At 36.8% G+C, this 27,191-nt stretch overlaps 1 protein-coding gene across 7 annotated transcripts in view; it reads right to left on the reverse strand.

The window, feature by feature from the left end:
* Positions 1–702: 702 nt before the first annotated feature.
* ABCA13 (ATP binding cassette subfamily A member 13) overlaps positions 703–27,191 on the reverse strand; it is a 181,185-nt gene continuing 154,696 nt past the window's right edge. For 4 of the 7 annotated variants that reach the window (XM_030478114.1, XM_030478098.1, XM_030478136.1 and 1 more), the window contains 6 exons: positions 23,669–23,803; positions 20,626–20,729; positions 17,546–17,638; positions 5,111–5,216; positions 3,697–3,834; positions 704–2,185 (listed from right to left, as the gene is read on the reverse strand). In XM_030478114.1, the coding sequence (XP_030333974.1) occupies positions 2,096–2,185; positions 3,697–3,834; positions 5,111–5,216; positions 17,546–17,638; positions 20,626–20,729; positions 23,669–23,803 (666 nt within the window). In that variant the 3' untranslated portion in view covers positions 704–2,095. Of the gene's footprint in view, positions 2,186–3,696; positions 3,835–5,110; positions 5,217–15,847; positions 16,028–17,545; positions 17,639–20,625; positions 20,730–23,668; positions 23,804–27,191 lie in introns of those variants that run through there. The other 3 variants (XM_030478152.1, XM_030478105.1, XR_003990398.1) reach the window with 3 other exon arrangements.

Raw genomic sequence — 27,191 nt, forward strand, 5'->3', positions numbered from 1 at the left:
TACTAGTTTATAAAAACAAATCAAAACCCAAAGAGAGCCAATCAATTATAATGTCAGCAATTTACAGATCTAGACATACCAACAGAAAAAGCAAAAATAAAAGGCAAAAAAAGCACCCTGTGTACATGTTCTTGTCATACATTCACTTCTTTTTTTTCTTTCATCTGAGTAAGAGCTCCAGAAATGTTCTCCTGTTGAGTGGTTTCAGACTATGACTCTAACTGCTTGGCTGTGTCTTCTATGTTCCGTTTCTTCCACCCCAAGATCCTGAAATTAAGCAGGACACTTATGATAGCATAGCCCAGTTTCTGCCCAAATTTCCTGTGTCTGCCTTCTTTTTCTTTCACCTCCACTACTTCTTTCGCACTCTGTTTTGTAAGAAAGATTGACCTTTTTCTATTCTGACTGGGGATCTTTCTTAGAAACTTTCCATTCCCAGCCTTATGCAGAAATTAAGGATAACCAGTTTCACCTTAAACATGGTCATCTCATTGTGCCATGGCATTTCTACCAGGAGGGTGATTGTTGGGGTTTAATGGCTCTTCAGTACCTTGGATCTTGGGGACAATGGCAGAGTTCTGATATTATGCACAGACTGAATATATAAACCATTCTAATAATAAAGCAGTTTCATAAACTCACTCACTCTTGTTCAAAGGTAGGTGCAGAACAAGTCTGTAAATCTTCTTTTTTATTATTATTATTCCAGGATCTAATTTCACCTTTATAGAAATAAGTAACCTGAATTCTGACTTTCAAAAAGCATAGTGGGTCTAAAACACAGCAACAAATCAAGCCTCAATAAACGGTCTTGCAAGTCAGTTTGCAAAGCCTAAAAAACAAATATAATTTTTTTAATATTTCATCATTGTACAGCAGGGAATTAGAGCAGCAGCACTACAAAATTTTCCATTTAAAATAAAGTTCTTCCATCTCAAACTACATTTCCACTTCCCCTGCCCACTCCAGTGTTATATTGCAGCAACACAATTCTAAGTCACCATTTCTACAATTTCAACTATATCAGACAATATGGCCCAATAAAAGTGGCATCCACTACTTTCCACAGGATCCTCAAAGACTTTCTTTGGAAGAGGCAGAGGTTTACTCCAAAATGGTTTTGTAATGTTTTTCTCCCACCTCAATACACAAGGACTTGAATGTTCACTTCTATGTGTGTATAAGCTGAAGGATGTCATATGGCCTTGTCTGAAGTATCTAGCATCATAACATACATTTATTGAAAAGTTAATTGCTCAGTGTCTGAATGTGCATTTTATTTTCTTTTAAAATGCCCATTAAACAACATTTTGACATTCTTTTAGGAAAAATAAGAAAAAAAAAGATAAGAAAAACGAAGTAGGTCATTAAAAAGATACTTGAGAATTCTTCCAGCAGCAACCTGCAAGTATAAGGGAACACTCATTCTCAAGTATGATTTATAGAACCTTGCTAAATTTACTTAAGATAACTGGGAGGCAGACTAATACACTAATAACCTCTTTAAGATAAAACCTTATATAGCGCCTCATTTATACAATAAAAAGGCTAATTTAACTTGTCACAACACAGAACTGAATTAATACAGAAGTCAAAAGAATTTCATTTTGTGCTATTAAATATAAATATTGGGTGATAGCCTAGCTATTGCTACCAATCAATGGGGTTTTCTTGCCTTGCCATATAAAAGTTAAATATTAAGTGCACATGCAAGAAATTACTGTAGTCAAATGAATGTAGAGTCACTAAAAAAATAATGTACTATACACTGTGACATTTCAACATTTCAAATCACTCTTTTTTCTCTTTTACACAAAGCTGCATTAATGAGGCCTTTATATTATAAAATTCCAGTTAACTACAAAGCAGATTTTTGGTCCAAGAGTAACCAGTTTCAAGTTTTACCAAGTATTTTACTGGCATTTACTGGCAGTATTCCTTCTGGCCTACAGATGCAAACTCACCTCTGCTTCTACTACTGGTTTCTCATACACAAACTGTTAACAGCTGAAAAGTTATTACATGCTAAATGTGCGTATATATACACAAACATACACACACATATATGCTGCTGAAGCTGTATCCTGTTCTAAGTCTAGACTGGCAGGCGGTCATGATGAACAACAGGAGAGTCTTGTGAAGAATGCGAGACTCCTTGCTGTTGCGTAGCAAAATTAATGAATACCTGTAAGATATGAAAAAGAGTAGGACTTTCAAAATACAGTATTTGAACTGAATCTTTGGAGCCAAGCTGATGACAATTTTCAGTTGCTTTCTTAAGCTTTTGTGCCACAAAAATTAACAGGTTATATTGAGGGAATCCCTCTAGAGATATATTTTGTAAACTCTAGAAATAATCCCCCTTCAACTCTCCAGCTATCACAGTGGTTGATGAATTACAAAAATAATGGTAAAATGAGCTACTAACTTATGTATGAAAATTATATTTTACTGCTGCACAACTTAGTGGGAAACAATTGTTTTAATTTGCTTTGAAATGACACACCTAAGAAACTTGACCCTGCTGTTTTGATCAATAACCATCACAGTTGAGGGTCCAGATATTTTAAGGTGAAAGCATACTTTTGAATATCGCAGAGCAATGATTCAACAACTGATGTGACTCCTTAGTTGTGGTTGGTTTTTTTTTTTAACAGATCTTACTACAGAAGACCTTGCTAGCTTTTTAATCCCACAACTATTTGACAGCACGGAATGTAGAGGGAAAGATGGTTATTCTTGATTCAAATTATCATATTCATATGCAAACAAACAGGATGCATTATAAGGACATTCGTTATTCAGAAGAACTATTTTCCTTTTTAAAACTGTCACTCAGTCAGGGAGAGGAAACAATGGTAGGTGAGACTGAGGTGATGACGAATCACCATGAATAGTGGAGAGGAAGTAAGCCTGAGTGAACAATACTCTGAATAATCAGCAGGCTGAAATTACCTTATAGTCAGGCATTAAGTGAACAGATCATTCACAAGTAGTTAATAGATCAGTACGGATCAGAATGCTTAATTAATGATTGCACATGGGAAAAAGAAATAAGTTCACACCATTTATCCTAGAGAATTAATATTTTGACTAGATGTGACTCAGTTTGCAGAATATGTAACAAGAAGTTGCATATGAAGACGCTGTAACATGTCACATCTACACAGAAATCCCATCCTTGCCATCAGGTCTGTTTTTCCTTTTCCCCAAACAGGATTTTACAGTCTCTGGTAGTGGGATCTCTTCTGTCTGCTTGTGCATTTCTACTGTTCTCTAATTTGCAGCATGATACTGCAAAAGAAACCTGTCAAAGGAAAATATCCTGTAAATCTAAGGTTTACTGCAATTTGCAGAGACTGGTTCACCATTTTCAAGGACACTGGTAAGATCACAACTTTTGAACTGCGGAGGTGGCAGTTCACAGTCCCACATTCTCAACCCGCACAGACTGGGATGTGTTTAAACACCAGTTACGTTTGCACATAATACGAATACCTGGCTTACTGTGATGTTCCAGTGTAAAAGCAGCAGTGTTCATGAAATTACTGTGTAGACCTGAGGTGGCCTGAAAATGATGGTTTATTGCATACATTTGGGTAATCCAGCAAATGATAGAGTATTCTACTACAACAATACTTAAAATACACAGCATGTTTAGACATAAAAGAGAATAATAATAAAAAAAAAATATACCTGCTCTAATGTGGTTTGGCTAATGGAGTAGTGTTTGATTTGTAGAAAAGCTTTATGATTCTCTAGCACTCTGAAGAGCTCTGCCAAGCATCCCTGACTCTGTGGTACATGGTACTTGAGCAGATTAAGATGCTGTCCCTTAAAACAAGAAAAAATGATATAACCAGAAAAAAGTGAATGCACATTGTGATAAAATTACACTTGCTTGTAACCAGTCTAGCTTCAACAGGCTCTCATTGCAGATTAACATGGAAAATATGAGCTTTTAAACAAGAATATATTTTGCCTAAATTGTTTTAATACAAAGAAATGTTCATACTCAGGGCACACATTTTGTGTATGTTCTGAGATAACATTTTGTTAATCTCCTTAAAAGATTGTATTAGTTTAGGACAATTTTATTCTGTGGGCCTTTAATCTAACAGACTAGTACTGTTACAATGCCGTCTGGGTAAAGGCTGAACAAACGCACATTTACAAACATATACACAATCAGTGTATATGCACCTTTCCTATGAAGACAGGCTGAAAGAACAGGGGTTGTTTGGTCTCGAGAAGAGAAGGCTCTGGGGAGACCTTAGAGCAGCCTTCCAGTATCTAAAGGGGGCCTGCAAGAAAGCTGGAGAGGGACTTTTTACAGCGGCATGTAGTGATAGGACAAGGGGAATAGCTTTAAATTGAAAGAGGGTAGATTTAGATTAGATGTAAGGAAGAAATTCTTTACTGTGAGGGTGGTGAGGCACTGGAACAGGTTGCCTAGAGAAGTTGTGGCTGTCCCATCCCTGGCAGTGTTCAAGGCCAGGCTGTATGGAGCTTTGAGCAACCCAGTCTAGTGGAAGGTGTCCCTGCCCATGGCATGGGGGTTGGAACTAGGTGATCTTTACGGTCTTTTCCAACCCAAACCAATCTATGATTCTATAAAAACGGTATGTAACTAAGGTAGTCATAGTTTTACATGATTTTTTTTTTTTCCTAAACATGGGTAAAGTAAAAACGAAACCAAAATAATTAAAGGCCTTTGAGACTTCTTCTTGGAATATAATTAGCATAGGTCTTTTGTAAGGCTTCATATCAAATAAAAGACTCTCAATAAAGACTGAAAATTATCATCTGTGGATAATTTCATCATAATTTCTTATGAGAAAACAATCAAATACTCAGTGACTACACTGCACTCACACTTCAGGAGAACATATATGCGAGTTCAACTTCACCAAGAATAAAGACAAAAGGAAATTTTCACTCAGAGAAAGGGTCTGTTTACGTTGCCTAAATGGTTGTTTGGAGTTGCTTCAATCAATATCACAATTCTTCTAAAAAGGTCAACATATCCAAATGTGCATATATTGCTCTTACTAGTCCATACTTAATCCTGCCATAGAAATATTACTATGATGAAGAGTTTTAACTGTACCTTAAACTGTGTTCCAGGAAAATGCAGCTGTAGGCAGTCCAAAATCATTCTTTGATAGCTTATTTCTTTACTAAGCCAAACCTTGACAGAATAACCATCTCCAAACCTGAGAGCGATACACAGAAACATAAATCCATTTGTCCACACGATGAAGACAGGAAGAACATTTGCTTTGATTGATTTTCCTGTGATTATGTCAAGTAACATCATTTATATCTACTGTATTATCACTGTGATTCCAATATTAAACTATTGAACAATAAAATTTCAATGAGAAAGTTGTTCAATTAATGATAACAAAATGGAAACAAAAAATATGTTATGCCTATGTTTTAATTACTACAGGATTTTTCACTATCATCTAATGTACCTGAACATATGTTATCTAAACTATGCTTCACTATATTGCTTTGAATACTTAACAGAAAGCTGTGAAGATTACAATACAGAAGAAAAAAAAAAATCCTTTTACTTTTCTAATAAGAAAAATGGGCTTATAGATCTCTTTTTCAAATCTTTCAACAAATCTGCACATTCATGGGCATATTTCAGCAATGTGAGTACAAGTGTGTTTTACAGATATGCAAAGGCAAGTACAGAAGTATTTAGGGAGACGGTGAAGTTAATGAATTTTCTTTAGCTCTATGGCCACACAATCTCTCTTGGAATAATTTAGGAAATGAACTTCACTTTCTCAATATACATGTGATAAAAGTTAAGTACAGGCAATCTAACCAACACATTACTTTTTATTACATTTACTCACTGCTAATATTTAGTTGAAGAAGTTGCAATAAGCCCATAAACACTGAAATGGCAACCATATTCTTATGCACATTGCTTAAGCAATGCAAGTTAGGCTGCATCAGTTCCCAGGACAAGGTGCAAGGGCAGAGCTCAGCAGAGAAATAGGGCAACATGGGGCTGCTGCGGCTTTGCGCCTCCCCTCTCAGCCCTGCTTTGCAGGTACATGTCCTCCCTTTGGGTTGAGCTCCTTGTTTAATTGCAGAAGCCAAGTCAGAAGAGCTTTCTTCTGCCGCTGCTGTTCCCCGTTGCTGGTAAGCAATGGAAAGGCAGATCTGGTAGAGGGATAAGGAGCTTGGAGAGCACAGCCCACGTCCCCTCAGAAACCTGACACTTCCTCTGTCTTCCCACAGACCACCACTCCTACATCCTTCACTCCATTATTACTTCCTTTTCTTCACTCTCCAGTTCCACAATTCCTTTACTCCAGTTATTTGGTTTCTAGCGACTGTCCTGTGCATTACTCCCTCATGCCAGTACCCACCTCTCCTGTGTCTTTTCTGTGTACAGCTTGTGATTTAGGGAAGAAGCTGGGTTAATTGGATCTGAGAGGTGTGAAGCACATTTTCATGTGATCAAAGCAGAAGTATATATCACAGCATGCTCTATGATGCTGCCCTTTTCCAATACAGAAAAAATGTCTACAGAATCTCAATCAAAATGTAATAAAACATGGAAAGCACTATTCTGAGACATATATCCAGTCTACCACTGTCTGAGTGACTCCCAGCAAAATAATTCGCATGAAGCACCACGTATTCCTCATCTATAATACATGTATAGCAATGTGAGGCCTTTAACTTTTACTTTGCATTGGATCAGAACCTCTACTGGAATAAAGCAATAAAGTCTTCACTGATTTCAGAGCAGGGTAAGTTTCCAAAGTGAAAAATTCTAGACTGCAGATTTTATTCTATTAAGAATTTCACATGAATTCAAAATATCATTTCCAAGGACCTTCTCAAACAAAAATCCTATTTCTTTGTGTAGAATAAAACCATAGCTGCTACATTTTAGGTATGACAGTGGCAGCTTCTGCTCCTTCTCAAATCGATCATTTTAGGGTTTTTTGGTCTTTACAGTTGGGAAGTTTGGTTTTGTTTTGGGTTTGGGGTTTTTTTTCTTTTTTTTATTGCAGTCAAATGCAACCCTTGAACTGCTTGAAATGGAGCAAGAAGAAACATTCCTGATGCAGCGTCCTGTTTGTTGGTTCCTGAAGGACATTATATGAATAAAATCCTATTGGGTCCAAGCCACAGGGTACCAAATATTCACTAGGCATTGTGACCTGACAGATGAACAGTGCTGTTTGTTTATTATACCAAAGATCTAGAATAAGGTGGAATCCAAAGCAGTGGTTGGCTGATTTGCTCTGCAGTGATTTACTAAAACATAATATATCCCCAATTAAATGTTTTAAATGCATAGCATCATCCCTGAAAAAATGCATGTGACAATAAAAAAAGATGTTACAAAGAGGAATATAGTTAACAAGGGTCTTCAGTTTATTTGACAGCCAACCTGAGGCAACATTTTAAAAGAGATTGATTCTGGTCAGGTTTTTGGCATCTCTACACAGTCACCAATGAATTATGGTTTGAAAAATGCTGGCTTATGGAGATGCTCAACAGTCTCATAAAATGAAATTGTTGCACGCAATGAAGTTTCCAAAGAAAATGAATCAAAATTCTGATTAGCAAAGACAGACAGAGAAGTCTGTGCAACTTGGATTTAATCTAAATTGTGAATGGCATAAACACCAGCATGGTACAAATAAAAACCTTTAAAAGATTTTTTCTTTTACCTAGTCAAATTATGATGCTTCTATACCTTGATTTTATAATTTATTTTAGTATAAGAGGTCCTCATATAGAGCAAGCTGATCAGCAATAAGCACTTCCCTTGCTATGATCAGGAAGCTGCTTTCAAGAGCACACTGAGGCAATGGAAATTGAGTTGACCATTTTTTTTCACTCTGTTTTCCTCTCTGACTCAGACAATATAATTAGTTCAGAATCCCAAAGCGGAATTACAAAGAAACGCACAATCTGGTTTGATTAGCACTTTTAGGATCAAACCTTTAGCACCTGATAGTTCAAGACCTAAGGAGGGAAACATTACCATTAAAATGGCGTAAGTTGAGCCAGCACACCTGTTCAGCAGCCATCTGCTGCAAAAGAGCCATCTCTTCAAAGCTATTCAACAAAGATATTTTTCAGTGCTAATTTCTACCACATTACTTTAACTACGCCTGCATTTCTATGTGTGTATACACACACACAAAAACACTATTCCAACAAAAAGTATTTTTCCTCTCTATCCTTCCTCTTCTCCCTCAAACTAGTTGTTCACACTTGACTTTCACCTCACTAGTGGTTCTGAAAGTATTACTTATTGAGTGCTTTACCCACTAAAATGCCACCATGAGACTGAAAATGAAATATAAATTCCCGGACTGATTGTAAACTAATTAACTTGAGCATTAACAACAGCATCAGCTGCAGAAGCATGCGCTTAGCAAAGACTACAAAACACACCCAAGAGCTCCACACCTTTAATTACTTGGGTCCTCAAGCAAGCTGAGCAGTTCAGCTAGATAACAAGGAAACAAAAAGAATATAAAACGGCAACAAGGAATTCCATATCAGGAATTACAAAATGGATTACAATCAAAGAAAGACACTGAGGTGGTAGAAAGGTGTTTTTACAGAGCCCAGAATCATAACTGACCTAAGGAATGTAACTGAGGAATGATTTTTCACTCTTCTATACTTCTCATGCAAGAATGGGGGGCACGAAATTAAATTATAAGAAAGGCAATGCAAAATTGGTAAGAGGAAGTAATTTTCCTTGCAACACATAAGAAAACTGTACAACTTATCAACACAGGATATGCTGGATGCCAGAACATGACATGAGTTGAATAAGAGGTTAGAGAAATTCATGGAAGGGAGGTGGCAATCTACTAAGATCACCTCTGGCTTAGGAAGCCTCTAAGCAGCAAATTGCTGAAAGGTGGTTAAGTAATGTGGAAAAGTAATTTCATGTGCTTATCTTGTTCCTGTACTTTCCCCTCCTGGCTGCTGTAAAAGAGAGAATACTGTGCTAGACAGGTCTTTGATCTGACCTCACGGTTGTTTCAGTGTAAATATCACAGTGAGGAGGTCAGCCGGGGCTAATCACCCAAATGGTTCCTCAGTTCTCAAGGGTTTTGCAGCCTGTAATACAGTTTCACAGCCACACAGCCAGCAGTACAAAGACAGATGATACAAAACCTCTTCAGATAGGTGTCTATGCAAGCTGTAGTCACACACTAGAATAAAATGTAGCCAGATCTATACTGATGAGGAAGTTCCCCTGGCTGCTTTCCTGGTGCTCACTCTAGCCTTGCAATGAGAATGGAAGTGACTTTATTTGCCCAAAGCCTGAGAATTCTCATAAATGCTAAGTAGAGGAGTTGCTACTTAGGGCAGATCAAGTAATAGTAACTTCTCAATGTTCCCTTCTGCCCATTCCTTAGAGGTCCTGGTTCAGAGATTGGAATAGGGACAAGAAGAGTAGTTCCTGAAACACAATGTCTTATAGAGACACAGTTGAACCTACACTTGGCTCCTCACAGGGGGTCCCTAGAAGTACTAACCAAGTGTTTTTCTGAAGCTTGACCTGTGAAATCCTGTTATCTGTGAACGGTGAAAAAGAAAGTCTGCAGATGAACAAAATAAAATCTAGAAACCACTGTTTTCACTTACAGCAGAGTCCAGAATGACCACTCCATGGAATCACACTCTTCCCAAAGCCCATTTACCATGTCTTTTCTACCCCAGTCAAAATTGCTGAATATAAACTCAGGAAATCAAGAACATGGCTCTATTTCCTAAACCCTGATATATAAGAAAAGCATCTAATTATACATATGCTTTTATTCCACTCATCAAAGATTTAATTTCCTGAAGAATGGTGTGCTATATATATAAACACAAAAAATTACAGCTCCTGGCAAGTTTACTGGTAGAAATATAAAGTGCATGCTTCATGTACGCGCTAGTCTGATTGATCAAAAGATTACTTCAAAATGACATTATTGGATAACAAAATAAAAAAAAAAAAAGGACAATATTGACACTTACTGTCTTCAAGGAAATACATCTTTTTAAGAATATATGCCATAAATCAAAGAGGAGGAATAATTTGTTGCTCTGCTATTTGCCCCTCTGTTTTGGTTTACATTCATTTATAGACAGATATGGTTCTACTTTCCCTAAGTGAATAGGCCTCATCTAGACAAGCTAACTTAGTCATTCCAGTATGATTGCTGGAGCATGGCATGCAGATTCAGGTCATTCTCCTTACAGCCCTAGAAACAAGTACGATTTACAAAGAAACAACACTGAAAACAAACCACTTTGAAAAACACTGAAAAAAGAAACAAAAATTGAAATAAAATTATTAAAACAAATAAAACAAATCACAGTTTAAGATCATTTTAAATCACCCAATAATTTTTTTCATCAAGTGGGAGATGAAGACAATAACTAGGAAAGAAAAAATGTTATTAAATTTGAAATAGTTGCTTTGTTGGTTTTTTTTTAAAAAAAGCTAAAATCAAATGACAATATACTGTCACTGCAAAATGTAAAATCCTTCTGCAATTATTCAGAACAACATCAGTGTTGCTGAACAGATAAACGTAATTAGATGCAAACAGATATAAACAAATTATAAAAACTGTCTTTTATGTACTATTCAAAGATTTTGTATCATCATTTTTTAGTTGATTATGATTTTTCCAGGGTATCAATAGAAACATGAAAACAGTTATTAAAGCAACGAGTAACACTAGTTCAAGTATATTGTACATGCACTATTTGTTCACACACACTCCAGGCCTTCATAACAAGCCATCTGAAGTTAACTTCAGTATTTAACACTAACGTATTGCTATAACAGTGACAACCTCAGGTTATGAGCAATTCAGGATACAACTTTGCCTTGCTCTCCAAATGTAGGCATCTTTGTGCTTAAGTGTGATTTCCCAGTATATGGTAAATTCCTCAGAAAATCTTGCTAATCGATTATACATGTGCACACAAAATCTGTCTGCATATGATCTTGCATGTCAGCACACACAGGCAATTATTAGAGATCTGATACTCTTGTATTATTTTTTCTTGTAGGTGCAGTCTAAAAAGAAGAAAAACCATCTCCTCAAAGTACCTTCTTGGCCTCAACAGTGGAAAAAAGTGGGAGGAAGTAACATTATCATTGTGCTGCTGTCGCTGTTTTCTGGCATACTTTTTCAAAAAAATAAGAATCAGGATATTACACACTAAAATATCTATTAAAAGGACCTTATCAACACTTCAGGATTAAATTCTTAAGTGCTAGAATGGAGACTAGCTGTGAAATTAAAATTTAAACCACTCTCTGGTATATTTGCACTATGTAATAAGCTTTAATTATATCATAGCATAGCATCTCTTCATGAAATTCCTGTCATGAATGCTTTATAAGATATACTGGAAGTATGTGATCAGACAAGTGGCTTTATTTCCTGCAAATCTAGAAAATGTTGCAAATAAGATAGCAGGTTAATGAGAAAAGGAAAGAAAGTGCTTTACGCTTCTGGTATGTCCCTGGTGAACAGAATCCTGCCCTTCCACCCCAGTACACCTGTGTGATCTGTGGTAACTCCGACACAATTTTTATTATTGCTTTCCTATCTTGCTAAGGGCCCACCTTGAGACGGGGGGCTCCAGTTTGCAGAAGGCATTTACAGTATTTTCAGAAACATCCACAGGTACAGGCAAAATTATGAGGCACAGTACTTTGAATGCAATGTTAAACAAACAGGAAATATTTAGCCATACACTGCTCAGGTTGATTACCCAAACCCTTTTAACTTTAGCATCATGTTTCAGTTACTCTTCTGTAAAATGGGAATAATTATTTTAAACCCAGATTCCCAGAAGTATTGTGGAAAACTTAAATGTTGATATTTATGAAGAACTATTCCAATGAATGTTGATAATACTGTATTTAGAGACAGGTTTGAAAAGCATCTGGTAAAAACGGTATAGAGATCACATACTGGGCAAAGAGGACAATACAAAATCTTTATTGAATTAGCTGCTGCTCATTGAATGAACATGTACACAGATATAACACAGCATTCTGTGGAAAACACACTATAAAATTACGAAAAAACCCTCAATGTAATGCACACTCACAGTAGGGCTGAATTAATATTGCACAAAGTTTTATAAGAGTGCAAAGATGTTACTCATTTCTGAACTCTCAATCTGTGTGTTTTTAAAGCAGTAAGAAATCTTCTCTTCAAATTTTCTTCTGGGAAGATAAACTAATACCTGTATTACACGAATACACATCCAATCCCTTGACATATTGTTCATGTACCAAAGGAGTTTGTTTTCTAGTCAACAAGAATAAAAATTATATTCATTTCTATATTTTATGGTATGTAAGAAACTTACTGCAACTATATCTGTTAGCATAACACTGTGCCCACTGAAGGCTTAAATATTGATGATATCTTTAAACATACTCCTCTGTTTTCCACTTAAGAAATCTAAATGTGTGAGTTTGAGAAAAGCAATAAAACATTCTCAAGCAACCTTTAAAAAAATGGTAAAGTGTAAATAGTTTGCCAACACATTTTCTGTTCTGACTCTGCTATAACAAATGGATTAATTGTTAGGTAATTTAATCAGGCTTGCTGATAAAATTTGAGCAAATTCTTGATGTGTGTCCAGAACTTGACAAATTGGTATGAGTTTTTCAGATATGAGAAGTATGTCCAGATGGCCCTAGAATGAAGGATAGCATTCAAAATGTTGTTCCCAGAGAACTGGCCAGCTGTATCTAACATGGAAATGCTTCTGTGAATTTTTAAAAAAACATTAAGTATAATGGAGAATACTGGAGAGAGCATTTAAATGTAATCCACTCACAATTTAGAGCAATTGACTCAGTTGGCAGGAGTCTTCCGTAATTAGCTTTGAACAGGCACAACTGCTAACACATCTATCTCACACAAACTACACCTAGAACTATGATGCAAACTTTTTGGAAATTGCCCTTCAGTTCATTCTTTCCAGCTAACACCTTTCTTGGCATTATTCAGAAATTTGGCACCTGAAACAAAAGACCTTTCTGAAGAAGTCTAACACTTATTATTCTACTGAGAAACATTTGAGAACACTTTAAATCTGTTTATACATAGATAAATATAGTCAAGGCTCAACAGTTGGGAGGTTGGGAGCAGAAACCCAAACACCTACATTTGTAGCGAGAAGACATTTTTGGATGAGCATTTTGTAGGAGACTTACACAGGAGCTGGAAACATGAGTCAAGTCTCACACATTAGAAGCTTTGTCACTTTTTATATCCCTATGAAGCTTTAATATTTCACATTAGCATCTTTTTGGAGCTCACCCATACCCTTCCTCACAGAATTTTGCACCATCTGACAAAGCTGTATTCAGTCCAAGATTATGGTCTTTCACATCTGCCAAGGGCTGAAAGCATTAGTGAGCGAGAAGGCTGAATCCTTGAAACTTCCCACCACAGCAAAGAATCAAATTTAACAGCGCCCCAAGGAAGACCCATTAAGCCTTCACCACACATCCATCAAAAAGGTGATCATAATCTAACCTTTACAGGCTGGAATGGTACCAAAGGACAAGCAAATAAAGCAATTTTGAGGAGTTCCATCAAGACAGACAGAATTGCCAGGCAGGGAAGAAATAATGTCATTTAAGTGGATGTAGCTACATTTAAAAAATGAAAAAAAAAATAATCTTGAGACATACTAATGTGATCACATGTAATATCAAAATATGTTCCTACTTCTAGTTCTAGCAATACAGGACTCATTCTATCATAAATAAATGCTATATGAAAGTTTTCTTTCATGTAAGTGTTCATAGAGTGTTTGGATTTCTTTCCTTCTTCCAGTCTTCAAAGATAGATCAGATCACTTGCATTTGATTTTAAAATATTTGTTCAATTTGTTTTGTAGAAATAAATTGAAGACAGACTAGAGGATATCAAAAGCTGCTTATAAGAGAAATTAAAAATAAAGGGGTGTAAAATCTAACAAAACCCACAATAATCTACAAATATGGCCCCCTTTAATCTATTCTAGTACCATTCTTGCCTGTTATTACAGATATGTATAGTACTGGCTTAATTCATTCACACATATAACACACAAAAGCACCATCAAAAAAAATTTTACAGTCCAAGTAATTTAGATTAAATCAGATGTAGCAAAATCAGTTTGCTTATGCTTTCTTTCACTCACATTGCTTCATTGAACAGTTTTGTTAAACAAAATGTAAGTTGATGGGGTTTTTACTGTGAGATGGTGCCAGGGACAAATATACTAGACAGTGCTAATCCGAGGAAAACACTGAAAAGTGGAACTGACTAGTGACTGTATCAGTGGAGATGGCTGCTAAGGATAGTATTCTTCTGATGGTATGAGTTACCCAATAGTAGATTCAGAAATCCTTATGGTGTCTCGCTTTAAAAGGAATAATGTTTTCCTCTGTATGGCAGCAAGAATGATAGGGCTATTAAATAATAAAGAGGAAAGGAAAATAGGAAGGAAGGAGTAACTCAATACTTTTTCAAATCCTGGAATTTTTTCAGGATGTTCACAGGAAGAGTGGAAAGCGAGAAAATGAAAATATTAAAATAATTTCAAGGTTAATAATTTCAGTGGTTTTCTTTGGAGTAGTAAAAAAAAGAATTCTGCTTCTCTCCTCCTTTCACATCTCATGTAGATGCAGAAGTCATCCATAAAGAACATGGCAGGTTATCTGGAAATTGTCTTCAAAAATGTTTGGAACATGTATTACACAGAGGTACTGGGTTTCTTAATCTACTAAGACTTACTTCATTTATTAGGTGTGTGAACCTGGAGCTTATGTTGGAGTACCCTATTGGCAAGTATTGGAGGGAAGTTAGGAAACTCAAGCAAGCAACAAAAGAACAGGAGTAACAGGAACAGTGTTTGGATGCTCCCCAGCACTTGTCAAAAGTTTTCCAAAGAAAGCATGGAAATGTCTTTACTGTATGCTTAATTCTTTATTAAAAAAAAAAACCCAACCAACCATCCTTATCAGCTGTGTGTATATGAAGTTTTAAGACTGTGCTCTCTACCATGGATTTTGCTCCCCAAAAACAAGAAAATGAATTATGCAGACAGAGCAAATTCAGACAGCTGCATGATTTTAATTAAATCCATTAAATCTTTTGATAAAGCTAGTGATAATTTTTTCCTAATAAGAGGTTCTAAAGTTTTAGAAAAATTCAATAGATTCCTGAACAATAAGTGTGGAAAATTTGGAGACCAAATCAATCAATAAGTTAGGAGTTAAAGGGATTTTGGTCCTGCCTTAAATGAAAAATCTTAGTGCTGCTTCAGCTACACAGTTTCCATGGAAAGCCTCAGCAATATTGATATCCAGTGCACATATTACCCCAATATTATCCCACATGAATGTCACTGACCTACATTAATGAAATCTCATGGCAATACAAGGAACACAAACCTGCTGATAGTATGAAATATTCTTAACAGAGGTGTGATGGTTTGGGTTTTTAAGTTACAACGATTTTAAAAAAATAATTGTTACGAATATGGCTGCCAAACATTCTTAGCATAACCTTGCTTTGGAGAATTTAAGATGTTCATACAGCCTTGATTCTTGAGTGGCTGATCTATGAATGTCTTGATACCTTCAGAATTAATTGGAAGATATTTCCAGCATGTCATATAGCTTATTCTTCCGCACTGATTTGCTTACTGTGATCTGAAACAGGTATATGTACAGAGACAGTGCAGCAAATTGAGAAATAACTGTCCTACTTATATGAATACGGTGCATACTTATGAGTATGCTTACAATGTCTTGCTTCCTAAGAAGGCAGATGAAAAGATGCTGCTAAAGGGAACATCAGGAGAGGCAAAACAATGACAAAGTCACTGAGAAGATAAAGGTGAAGGTAGCCTTTTTGGAATGTCTGATTTTATCCTTTCAAGGCTCAAGCTAAGAAGACAGAGATGTGTACTCACTCCAGAGAATCTGAAACATAAAAAGGGGAGACCCATATTTATTCCAGCTAGCTTTATGCACTCAAGTGAAGTGATTAAGAAATACCATTTTTCTTTATTAGGGGACATGTACATCTTCAAAAAGCAGTTTCGCCTGTTCAAGGTCTGTATTGTCCTCTACAGACATCTATGTCTTACTACAAAAGTGTCTGAAACCAGGACAGAAAGGAAAGAAGGGTGCGTGCACTCCAGCTAAAGCACTCCAGCTTGTGGGACAACAGTCCACTTTGTGCAATGAAACTTGAATAAGAATAAGAGACAGGGAATAAGAGAATAAGGAATAGGGAATAAGAGACAGGATGGAAAAGACAAATAGAAGCAGAAACTGTTGAAGATGGATTGACTTCTCATGCCTTCAGAAACTGAGGCAACTACTCTCTGAAATGTACACAATCAAGAAAAGAAGGCTACGGTCACACAGAACAATCCAAAATATACCTGCAGACCTTAATTTTATTTTTTTTTTTTTTACTATCCAATCTGTAAAGTCTCTAGCTGAAAGTTTGTCTTGATGAATAAAAACCCACCTTGGAAGGAGAGAGCTTATTAAAGTAAATGTGAATCAGGCCTGTCATCCTAATGCAGCTGCAAAACAAGGGCCTGAAGTTCTACCCAAGGGGGAGGACAGAAAGCCAAAAGTGCCCTCAAGGGACAAGAAATTTTCTGAGACACAGATAATTTCTGCCCTATAACCGTGGCAGACAGCAATTCCAAAACATTTCTGTAGAGCTTGTTTACATTGTCTGCACTTAAAGAGTGCTAAGTGCTGAGCTAATACAAAGCAGTGTAGCTTCACTGCTTGTAAATGAGCTGTATAATTTTACACAGCTGACTGTCTGGATGTCATAAAATTCTGCTTAGTACTGAATGTAAGTGTTATAGCTATGAATTGCGGCAACTTTTCCCTCAGCTTCTGATCTTGTTTCTTTTATGGTGGTTTGAGCCCATCCTCTAAATAAACATCCTCATTAACAGATATTGAATTAATTCATGAACAGAGTTCAAGCAGAAGAGAGGTTCATGCACACCAGGAAAAGGATGCAGAAAACATAGCATAAATATCTGCGATTGCCGGTGAATTTAACACAAAACAGAGATCATTCAAAGTACATTGTCTACTGGCTTCTGACCTGTTAAAAGCGCTTCTCCCTCTGTTAAAAGAAATCCTCACAAGGAACCAAAGTGTATTTCATCTCAACGTGTTGATTCTCACAGCATATTTCTCAGGTTGAGTGAAGAAGTGCTTCATTTTAGATACAGATCTGCCTTTTTCAATTACCAGAGCAGACTACAAAGCATTTTAGCAATGCCGTATGTCAATTTAGCTTGCTAAGATATCCTAATTGGCACTTTTTTAACTTCAGTTTATGGCAGGAAAAGAAATATGTGCTTAGCAGTCATAAGTATTTATGCCATAGCACTATTAAAGTGTTTAGTCAGCTCTTAGATTGAATGTAGCTGCAGAAGGTTTGATGTTGATGTATAATACCTGTTTTTAATGTGCTGGGGAGAACCAAGACACTTGAAACTTCCATTGACCATAATAGCAAGACGTGTGCAGAGGGCTTCACATTCTTCCATACTATAAAATAAAGTGGAAAAAAAAAATATAGAAAATTATAATAGTGAAACCAAACAATGTTATTTATACCTAACTTTGACTAAAGTGGAAGGAATCTGGACAGCTGCAAAAATGGGTACATAAAACCTTTGACTTTAAAAGCAACAGTCCAAATTGTAATCCTTGTTCAGTACATACCAAAAGTTGTTACCACATGACAGCTAGAAGAGAGTCCTGAAATGGAATTTATGGTTTCAGTCCAGAACTAATTGGAGAATTCTGGCCACAATACAAGGTTTCACCACCACAGGCAAATACATGATAATCAGTCTCAGAAATGCAAGCGAGTGTTGGGAGCCGTGAACTCTATTATTCCCTGTAATATCTGTTTGTGGTTATTCTGAGCTAAAGGGTAGAGGGAGAAGAATGAAGTAAGCTTGCTCAGCTTGTCACTTGCATAGCATACACCTTTAAAAAGTAGTCTGATTGCAGGATAGAGGAAGATGCAAAACACTACAGTCCAAACAGAATTTATGGAAATATAGCTGAATAGAAAAGCAGGATCCTGTTAGACGCAACTGCTTCAGATGATAAAGAATAACTGACTTATAAAGCTTACGGCAGATGGGCTGCCATTCTACATATTATACAGAATCATGTAAGCAGTTCTTCCTAAGCACCACTTTAGACATAGGACATCAGTCAGGATATATCTATCATCCCAAAGAGGAGTCAAAGGTGTTTGATATTCCTGCAATTCCCTGCTTGTGCTCCCCAACCCCTCTGAGACAGCTGAACAGGAGTTGTCTTATGTACCTCAGCCATGTGCGAGTCCAAATTAAAGTGTTTTTACTGAACAAGCATGGCAATTAAGTACCCTCCTAGGAGCAACTTCCTTAGAACAGGACAGGGATATTGTGAGAACTGTCAAATCATGATATTTGAGAGAGATGGGAAGAGGGCTTGCTAACACATCTTCCCACAGATCAGGAAGGTAGCCAAGTCTCTTTGGGATGCAGTAACTCCTGATGCTCCCCTTGGCATAACACTCCTCAGTTGTGGCAAAAAACCACTAATTTAGGCCTGTATTGATAGTGAATACAACCTTACTTCTCCCTCTCCCCCACTCCCCTCCCACCTTCCAAACAAAAGTAAAGCATTTTGTCAGAAAATTAGATAAACACACCCCAAAACCTAAAACCTGTTTTTTTATACAGGTGTCGTGGTTTGAGCCCAGCCGGTAACTTGGAACCACGCAGCCACTCACTCACTCCTTCCCTTTCTTCCTCTCCCCGCTCCCGGAGGGATGGGGAGGAGATTCGGAAGAATGTAACTCCCACAGGTTGAGATAAGAGCAGTACAATAACTAAGCTTAAGGTATAATACAAAACTGCTACTACCACCACTAATAATAATAATGATGATAAGGGAAATAACAAGGGGAGAGGATACAATTGCTCACCACCCGCCGAGTGATACCCAGCCCGACCCGAGCAGTGATCTGGGACTTCTGGGTAACTCCCCCCAGTTTACATACTGGATATGACATGCCGCAGTATGGAATACCCCTTTGGCTAGCTTGGGTCAGGTGTCCTGTCTCTGCTTCCTCCCGGCTTCCCCTCCTCCCTGGCAAAGCATGAGACTGAGAAAGTCCTTGATGAGAGTAAACATTACTCAGCAACAACTAAAAACATCGGTGTTATCAGCATTGTTCCCAGGTTGAAAGTTAAAAACACAGCACTGCACCAGCTACTAAGAAGGAGAAAAATGACTGCTATAGCTGAACCCAGGACAACAGGAAACCCTCTCTATATCTTATGTGCTTATTTGCTGTTATGCATGAATATTCATTTATTCCTTTACTTATACAAGTAGCTTTTAAAAAGATCTCAAGTCTTCAATGGCCTTCAGCAAATAGTATAAATAGTATAAAATAATTTCTCCTTCCATCCTGGCACAACAATGTCTTGTTAATTAGAAATGAAATGTGTACGCTATCACTGTACTTATATCTGCTGCAAGTCATTCATTTGTGGAGCTAAATGAGTAATTAGGAAAAAGTTTATGGATTTTGTTTGTTTGTTTACAGCATATTAGTAATTAGATCACAGCTCTTTTCTGTTTAACTTGTCTTTGACAACTAAGGGCTCTTGATCTGGACTGAACACCATTTCCTGAACATCACTTAACTTAATTCACAATGTGTAACTTGTGTTCCCTAAATGCTTACTAGCTCACTCATTTGGCCAAAATGTTGCATTGATGGTTTTATTAATGAGTTCTTTCTTCTCCGGGCATGTTTTCATGATCTCTCTCTCATTTAAAAACATTTTATATATAATTATATGTACGGTACTACATTCCCTAAGGAAACATTTAATGTATTCCATTTTACTATAGATGTTACACAACAGTGTTGATGTTTGCTCTATTAAACTGATGTACTAATGACCATATCAGAGAATTGACAAGATATTTAATACAGATAGACTCTTCTAAGAAGATGGGGTCACTCCTACAATTTCCACTACTGCATACAGAGAATAGATGAGGCATGTGTCTTTAGGATGCCATAGCATACTCTTTTCATACAATGATGCATAACAGAATACTTAATAAAATCAGAAGAGGGTTTTTCGCTCCCACCGCCACTTGTAAAGATTGTTAAAGGGGGCAGCTGCAAAAGGATAACCTGGTGTTCAAACAAGAGACACCGCAACATGGAATAGAAACGCTATAGAAAAAGAAGAATACATTGCATCATTTTTTCTGTGCCCACAGCTTCCTTAAGCCACATTTGAATCCTTGAAAATTAAATATAGAAAATATTTAGGATTTACACACGTTTGATTTTCACAAGCAGAAGAAATTGCCATAAAACACCAAGATGTATCTGCTCACCCAGGCATTTCACACCAGCATGAGTATGCCTTCAGAACTTCTGCTCCCAGTTGGCAGCAAGTGAAGAGAGAACAGGAATACACTGGCTGCTCAGATAAGGATCTTACCTGTGGGATGTCAGCACAGCTGCACAGCCATCCTGAACTTCCTTCAGGATGGTTTTCCAAAGGTAGCGTTTAGAGCAGGGATCCATCCCAGAGGTGGGCTCATCCTACAGGAAAAATTAAAATACCAATACAGCAGCATGCGAAAAAACATACCACAGCTCCAGCCCAGCACGAAGTATTAACAAAGCTCACAATAACATTACATATTTTTCTATTAAATAGCTACATTTTCAGGAGGTCACTTAAAAGACACTTTGATCAGCTTTTTGCTTTAACATATATAGTTTAATTTCTAAATTTATAGAAGGTACTTTTTATTAAAGTTATATATATAATATGTTTATATTTTATGTTATAATATCATGTTATTTAGAAATATATGCATATATGTTTAATCATCTATATAGGTTTTTTAATAGGAGAGTCTTGCAGGTGTTTTTCCTCACTTTCTGGGGGGATTTGGTGCCTTTTTCTCCTCTACATGCACATCTGCCATGAGCACAAGCAAGTGAAGTCCTGTAACTCCCAGCTGCCTGCGTTGCCCATCCCATAGCAAGATGTGGATGGTATGTTTGAATCTGACATCCTCCAGCAGTTACTCCCAGAGTCCCTTTGAGAGAAACTCTCACCCACACAGTGGAGAGAATCCACAGGATTACATAACAACCCAGTCAGTGCTGCCCAATGCAAGCCGCCTGGCAAACCAATTTCTCACTCGGATGGGCCAGGGCCACGAGGATGATAAGAGTCTGGAGCACTTCCTGTATGAAGACAGGCTGAGAAAGTTGGGGTTGTTCAGTCTGGAGAAGAGAAGGCTGCATGAAGACGTCATAGCAACCTTCCAGCATCTGAAGGGGGCCTACAAGGATGCTGGAGAGGGAAAATTCATCAGGGACTGTAGTGATAGTCATGGGGTAATGGGTTTAAACTTAAACAAGGAAATTCAGATTAGATATAAGGAAGAACTTATACACTGTGAGGGCGGTGAGGTACTGGAACACATTGCCCAAAGAAGTGGTAAATGCTCCATCCCTGGCAGTGTTCAAGGCCAGGTTGGACAGAGCCTTGGGTGACATGGTCTAGTGTGTGGCGTCACAGCCCACAGCAGGGCTGTTGGAACTAGGTTATCTTAAGGTCCTTTCCAACCCAAACCATTCTATGATTCTATGGTTTTCATGAAGAAAGAAGTGCAGATACAAAAGTTACCTTTCTGTTTCCTATCTAAACCTGCTGTCCTCACTAAATCAAGTTTTTACTACATCTGCTCTTGGAAGCAGGAGGAATGCTATCCAATTGTCAAAAGCCAGTCTCTGTTACTACAAAACTAGGGAGAAGGAAACTCTTTCTGTTGCTTTTTACATTATGGAATTTTATGAGGGGCGTCAGCATCTATTGGGGTGGTATAGACTTTGGTCAATGTATTTGCAGCAAGGAATCACAGCTGAAACCTGAAAGCAAAGTTCTCAAGAAACAAAGCAAATGAAACATCCAGTTTGAGGCTGATTTTGGTGCTTAGCTACCAATGGCAGAGAAAGAATTCAGTTCAGTTTCCTATTATTTGTGGATAGCTAACAGAGAAAACGTAAAAAGCCATAAGACTAAAGCAACCCACGGTATTCCTTAAATTAATGGCAATGATCCTGGATTCAATCTAGAAGCAGATTCAGTGGTTTATATTGGTGTCTGCTTTCAGACAAAAAAAAAAAAAAACAGACTTTTAAAATGCTGAATAACTGTTCTAAATTCTGCTAGCTTCCTAAAGCCAGCCAAATGTTTTAAAGCATTTGACACGTTTAGGTATTTTTCTTTCCTCTTGTCATTACATATGCAATAGTCTGTGCCCTGCAGCAAGAAGTAAGTTGAAATGGATACTTGCAGTAGCATGCTGTCATAAAGACATTAAAAAACAGTTGAAGCATTTTCTAAGATCAGGAAATAGCACTGATTTAAGATATTCTCCTCCTTTTACTAACTGAACCAGGGTCAGTTTGAGCATAAACTGTAAATAAAATAATTCAGCTCAGAAGTGAGGTAATCGTAGGAAGCTAGAAGCAGCAAAATGAGTCTGATCTTCTGAAACATGAAGAACACCATAAGAAAACCAGTTTTATCTGGTTCTCCTTAGCCTGAGATCTATTATTGGGAGCACTAGTTTACCCTCCAACTCTGGGAAGCAGATTCCCCTCCCTCTGACAGTTCTGAAAGGTTTGTTCCACTATTGAATGGGTTTATCTTTTCCCAGCCAAGGCTTAAGAAATGGGTATTCAATATTCTGTAGTGAAACAATAGGAAATTACAATAAAGAGAGTGTGGTGTCATAATGATGCAGTTCCCAAAGCTTTATAATTCCCTGATCTTCATTACAAAAGGCATTGTTTAAACTGGAAAGGCCAGTTTCAGGACTAAATGAGCAGTTGGATGCAAGCACCAAAACGTGATAAATAATTCAAATTAATATCACTCAGAAGTATTAGATTGATTGTGTGGTTTGTGAATCCAACAAAAATGTAAGAAATGAATCATGAAGCATGACATAGCAAGGAATATGAATATCCTGAGAAAGATGGGTTGGTAATTAATAAGACCAGCTCCAAACTACTAGTTAAAATAAGAATCTTCCTTCTTAAGGAAGCAAGCAGAATTATTCATATACATTTTTATCATGTAATATACAAATTAGAGAATACATAAAGCATTAATATATTTTAGATTTAATTTTTTTCTTCTTCTTCTTCATAAGGAAATCTTAAACAAAAATTACATCTCCATTTGGGTCATGGGCCTTTTTTTATTTTCCCTGCTAACCCAACTACCTTAAGGAAAAGAATAAATAGAAGGAAAGACAACTTCACATTTTATTTTTGCAAGCACTGGAGAATAAAATAAGTTTTCATACAGCAGAATAGAGAGGACAGTTGTACATCACTGTATCAATTACTTCCTGACTGACCAGGAAACTGCCTGATTTTTCTTTATGCAACATACAATACAACAAAAATCAATGTAACCTATTTATCATAGGCACAATATTACCTTTACTCACCAGTAAAAGTATTTGGGGTTTACCAACTAAAGCCAGTGCAGTAGAGAGCTTCCTCTTTGTGCCAGCACTGTATGTTCTCACCATTTGGTCAACATGGGCGTTGAGGTGTAACCTGTTAACAAGGTCCTCTGCAACCTGTGTTTCAGAAATTTAGAGGCCAGTAAAGATGAGCCAAACTAGGTAACATTTGTGCTTAGATTGAAAGAACATTCTGTTCATGCATATTAAGCAAATGTACATGTTGTTTCCTTATTTACCCCTATTTGCTGCATATTACTACTTTTGAATCCCAGACACATAGAAAAAGCGGCTCCTGAACCCCTTAGTTCTCCACAAAGGATAAGGATTTTCTTATATAGAAAAATTTGGTTTATCATTGCTTGTAACATTAATTTGTGTTCATTTTGTGTTGATGGGTCAATGATCTAAAATGTTCCTCATTTCACCTCATTCCTGGTATTGATTTGAAGCATTTTAGTGACTTGAAAACTAGGGAGACAAAATGCTACATCGGCCACAAAAAAACAGAAAGGGCAGTAAAGCAAGCCACAAGTCAAGGATTTAGAGTTTCTCAAAGACAAAAAGGTAACTTAGGCTTAAATTAATACACTTTTCTAATAACTGAGAAGGTTAAGTTGACCCTAGCTGGTTTGGTTGTAACAACTTAAATATGTATGTGCGATCTGAGTAAGTTGGACCGGCACATTAGCACAGCTGGAGACAACGTTCGTGCTGTCCCCTGTGGCTTTTCTTCCTCACCTGTCAGAGACAGTCCTAAAGTATAAGGCCCTTTCAGATACTGGTGAATTTTAAAAAGAGCAAGAACCTTGCTCCACCTCTACCAGCTATAACTGCTGGACCATCCAGGGAGACTTTATGCAAAAACACAAGGGACGTAGCAGTGACTTTTCTACTTGTCACCGCCACATGCACCCTGCAAAGCAGCAGGTGTTTAGTGGCATGCTGCTGGGTGGCTGTCATCAAAGGATGATCAAATTTGTAATAGAGCCATTACACCTTGAACATGTATGTACCACAGCTGGGAGATTCTTGTAAAACAAGTAGTTGCATGGTGCTCTGTTGCCTGAGATAAACTGCCAGAGCATCCCCAGCAGTATGGTGCATTTTGCTCCCTCTGCACTACCTTCAGCTAAAAGCAAGGAAGGACTGGAAGGATTAGTCAGATCAGATAGACAGTCTCCAGTAAATTCAGAAAATCTAATAAAAAAGAAAATCAATAAACAATATTGTGAATTAATATTCACTATCCATTTCAAACAAATTGCCATAAGCGAAATGTTTTTAATAAGACAGTTTTATGGAAACTCCTTAGGAAATGATCAAGATATTTGTGTCCCTTTTAGCAAGATTTTTCAGTACTACATATAAAAATAAGACACACCTCTGAGAGGAGGTTCTCTGTAAGGAGAAACAATGCTGCTGTGGTAAGAATCTGCAGTATTCTAGTGTGGATCCTGGCACTGGTATTAATAGTCACTTCTGTTCTACCTTAATGTATAACCTGACAGCAATGCATGTTCTCAGACAAAAGCTACATTTAATAAATGTTGCTCTGAATACATTAAATGCAGGGAGGCTGGTTTTTTTTAAATTTTAATCAGCAACCATTAAACCACCCGCAGGTAATTTTACACTAAAAAGTTCAAGTCTTCTTCTCTTTCAGAGTTAATTCACAGTAGTTTACTTTAATTTAGACACTATTGCTGTATATCAGTAAAAGTGCTGCAGTTTCAAATATTCTGTGGCTTTAGAAATGGTCAAACATCTAAGCTTTATTCTAAGATGTAACTTTCAAACCAAAACAGCCTGTAAAGTGAACAACTCTAAAGCATATGGTAGGCAGCTTATCTGCTCTACTAAACTGGCTTGCCTTTACTGCCACTGGGAATGCATGCATGGTAGTGACAATAGGATTATCCTCCTACAAATCCACCAACAATATACAGAGAATTGCACAGAAAAGCTTATAAAAAATTAAGACCAGAAAGTGAAAAAATATGTCATCTATTGTTTACACCAAATTTAACGTGTATTGCAAATTATAACAGGCTTGAAGAGTTATTAAACAATAAGGAAAAAAGGACTACATATCACAACCGAAACTGTGATATGTAGTACAAACTATAGAGCTCATTCTTCTTTCAAGAGATTGCTCCCACGCTTCTTCTCTTTTCTTTAATGTCTATCATATAGATTTCCAGTAATAACAGCCTCATTTTAATTAATCCAACCTAAACAATAACAAAACAATTATCTGAATGAAACTACAAATATTATATATTAGGTATATTGTGGAGGAGCCTGCACATCTCCATTATAACTTCACTTATCTGTATAAGCAGTGGTATCTTGTGGTTTATATCACAGTATACTATAAAGCAAAACCAAAATCCCTCATAAACTACTTTAAATAAGATTCAGAATTGAGCTTGTGACAAATCTTCAAACAGATAGATACACACATTTATGCAAGAGATTTACAATTCTAATGGTTCCTTCCTTTAGTGAGTGTGAGATATATACACAAGCACCTTCTTTCCATCCTTGTCATATTCATCATGCTGTTCTATTTCTGGTTTCAATTACTTTCAGCAGTGAAGAGTGAGGAGATACATCAATTTATTTAGCAAGTTAGTAACATTGAGGCCAAATTAAAAGATACAGTTATATGCACTTGAACCTTAAAGATGTTTTACATCTAGTCATGGCTGTAATAATTTATTTAAAGTCTTGCCTTCCTCCCCTCTGCCCCCCCCCACCAATCCAGATTATTTCGGACTTTACATCTACCAGATAAGAATTTTTCTATTTTTCAATATTCCTTAAAATGTTTTATTTTTCTCTCATCCATTCTAATATTTTCAGCAAAAGCTCTTTTTCCCAAGATTAATCTAAACTTGTTCCCCTAGCTTTGGAATAGGCATTGGAATGAGCCTTCAATCTGTAAAATCTAACCCAAATCCTCGAAGACTTTGTGCATTTCCTAAAGATTGCATTCATTCTAGAAGAGGCAGTAAGGTAACTTGAATTTTTATGCACATTTTAATATTTGTAGGAGTAAAGGTTAAAGTGGACATGATGTCCTTTATTCATCAGGGAACCAAGTCACATCCATCTCACTGAAAAGCAGCAAGTGATGGTAATTATGTATCCACTAATGCTGATGATTTTCTACTCTCTTTGAAAATTACTATTAGTATTCAAGTAAGAAATTAAGTGAATTTTCAGTTAGTGTGTCTTCCAGAAAAATTTGGCGTTATCAAAGACTCAATCTATTAGAAGACTAGAAATGCGGTAGGGTGCCTATCCTGACTTGAAAAGCTGCATGCATCAGTGTATTAATTTTGCATCATTTCTGGCAAAATACAATGTATGACATCTTGTGATTTTTATTTTGAACAAACCATCACAAAACAAACCTGACCTAATACTGAAAATGTGTATCATACTTAGTACAAATTATAAAGAACATGGGATGAATTCTAGAATCATCTGAAAAATG

Source organism: Strigops habroptila, chromosome 1 (assembly GCF_004027225.2).
Source record: "Strigops habroptila isolate Jane chromosome 1, bStrHab1.2.pri, whole genome shotgun sequence".
Taxonomy (NCBI): domain Eukaryota; kingdom Metazoa; phylum Chordata; class Aves; order Psittaciformes; family Psittacidae; genus Strigops; species Strigops habroptila.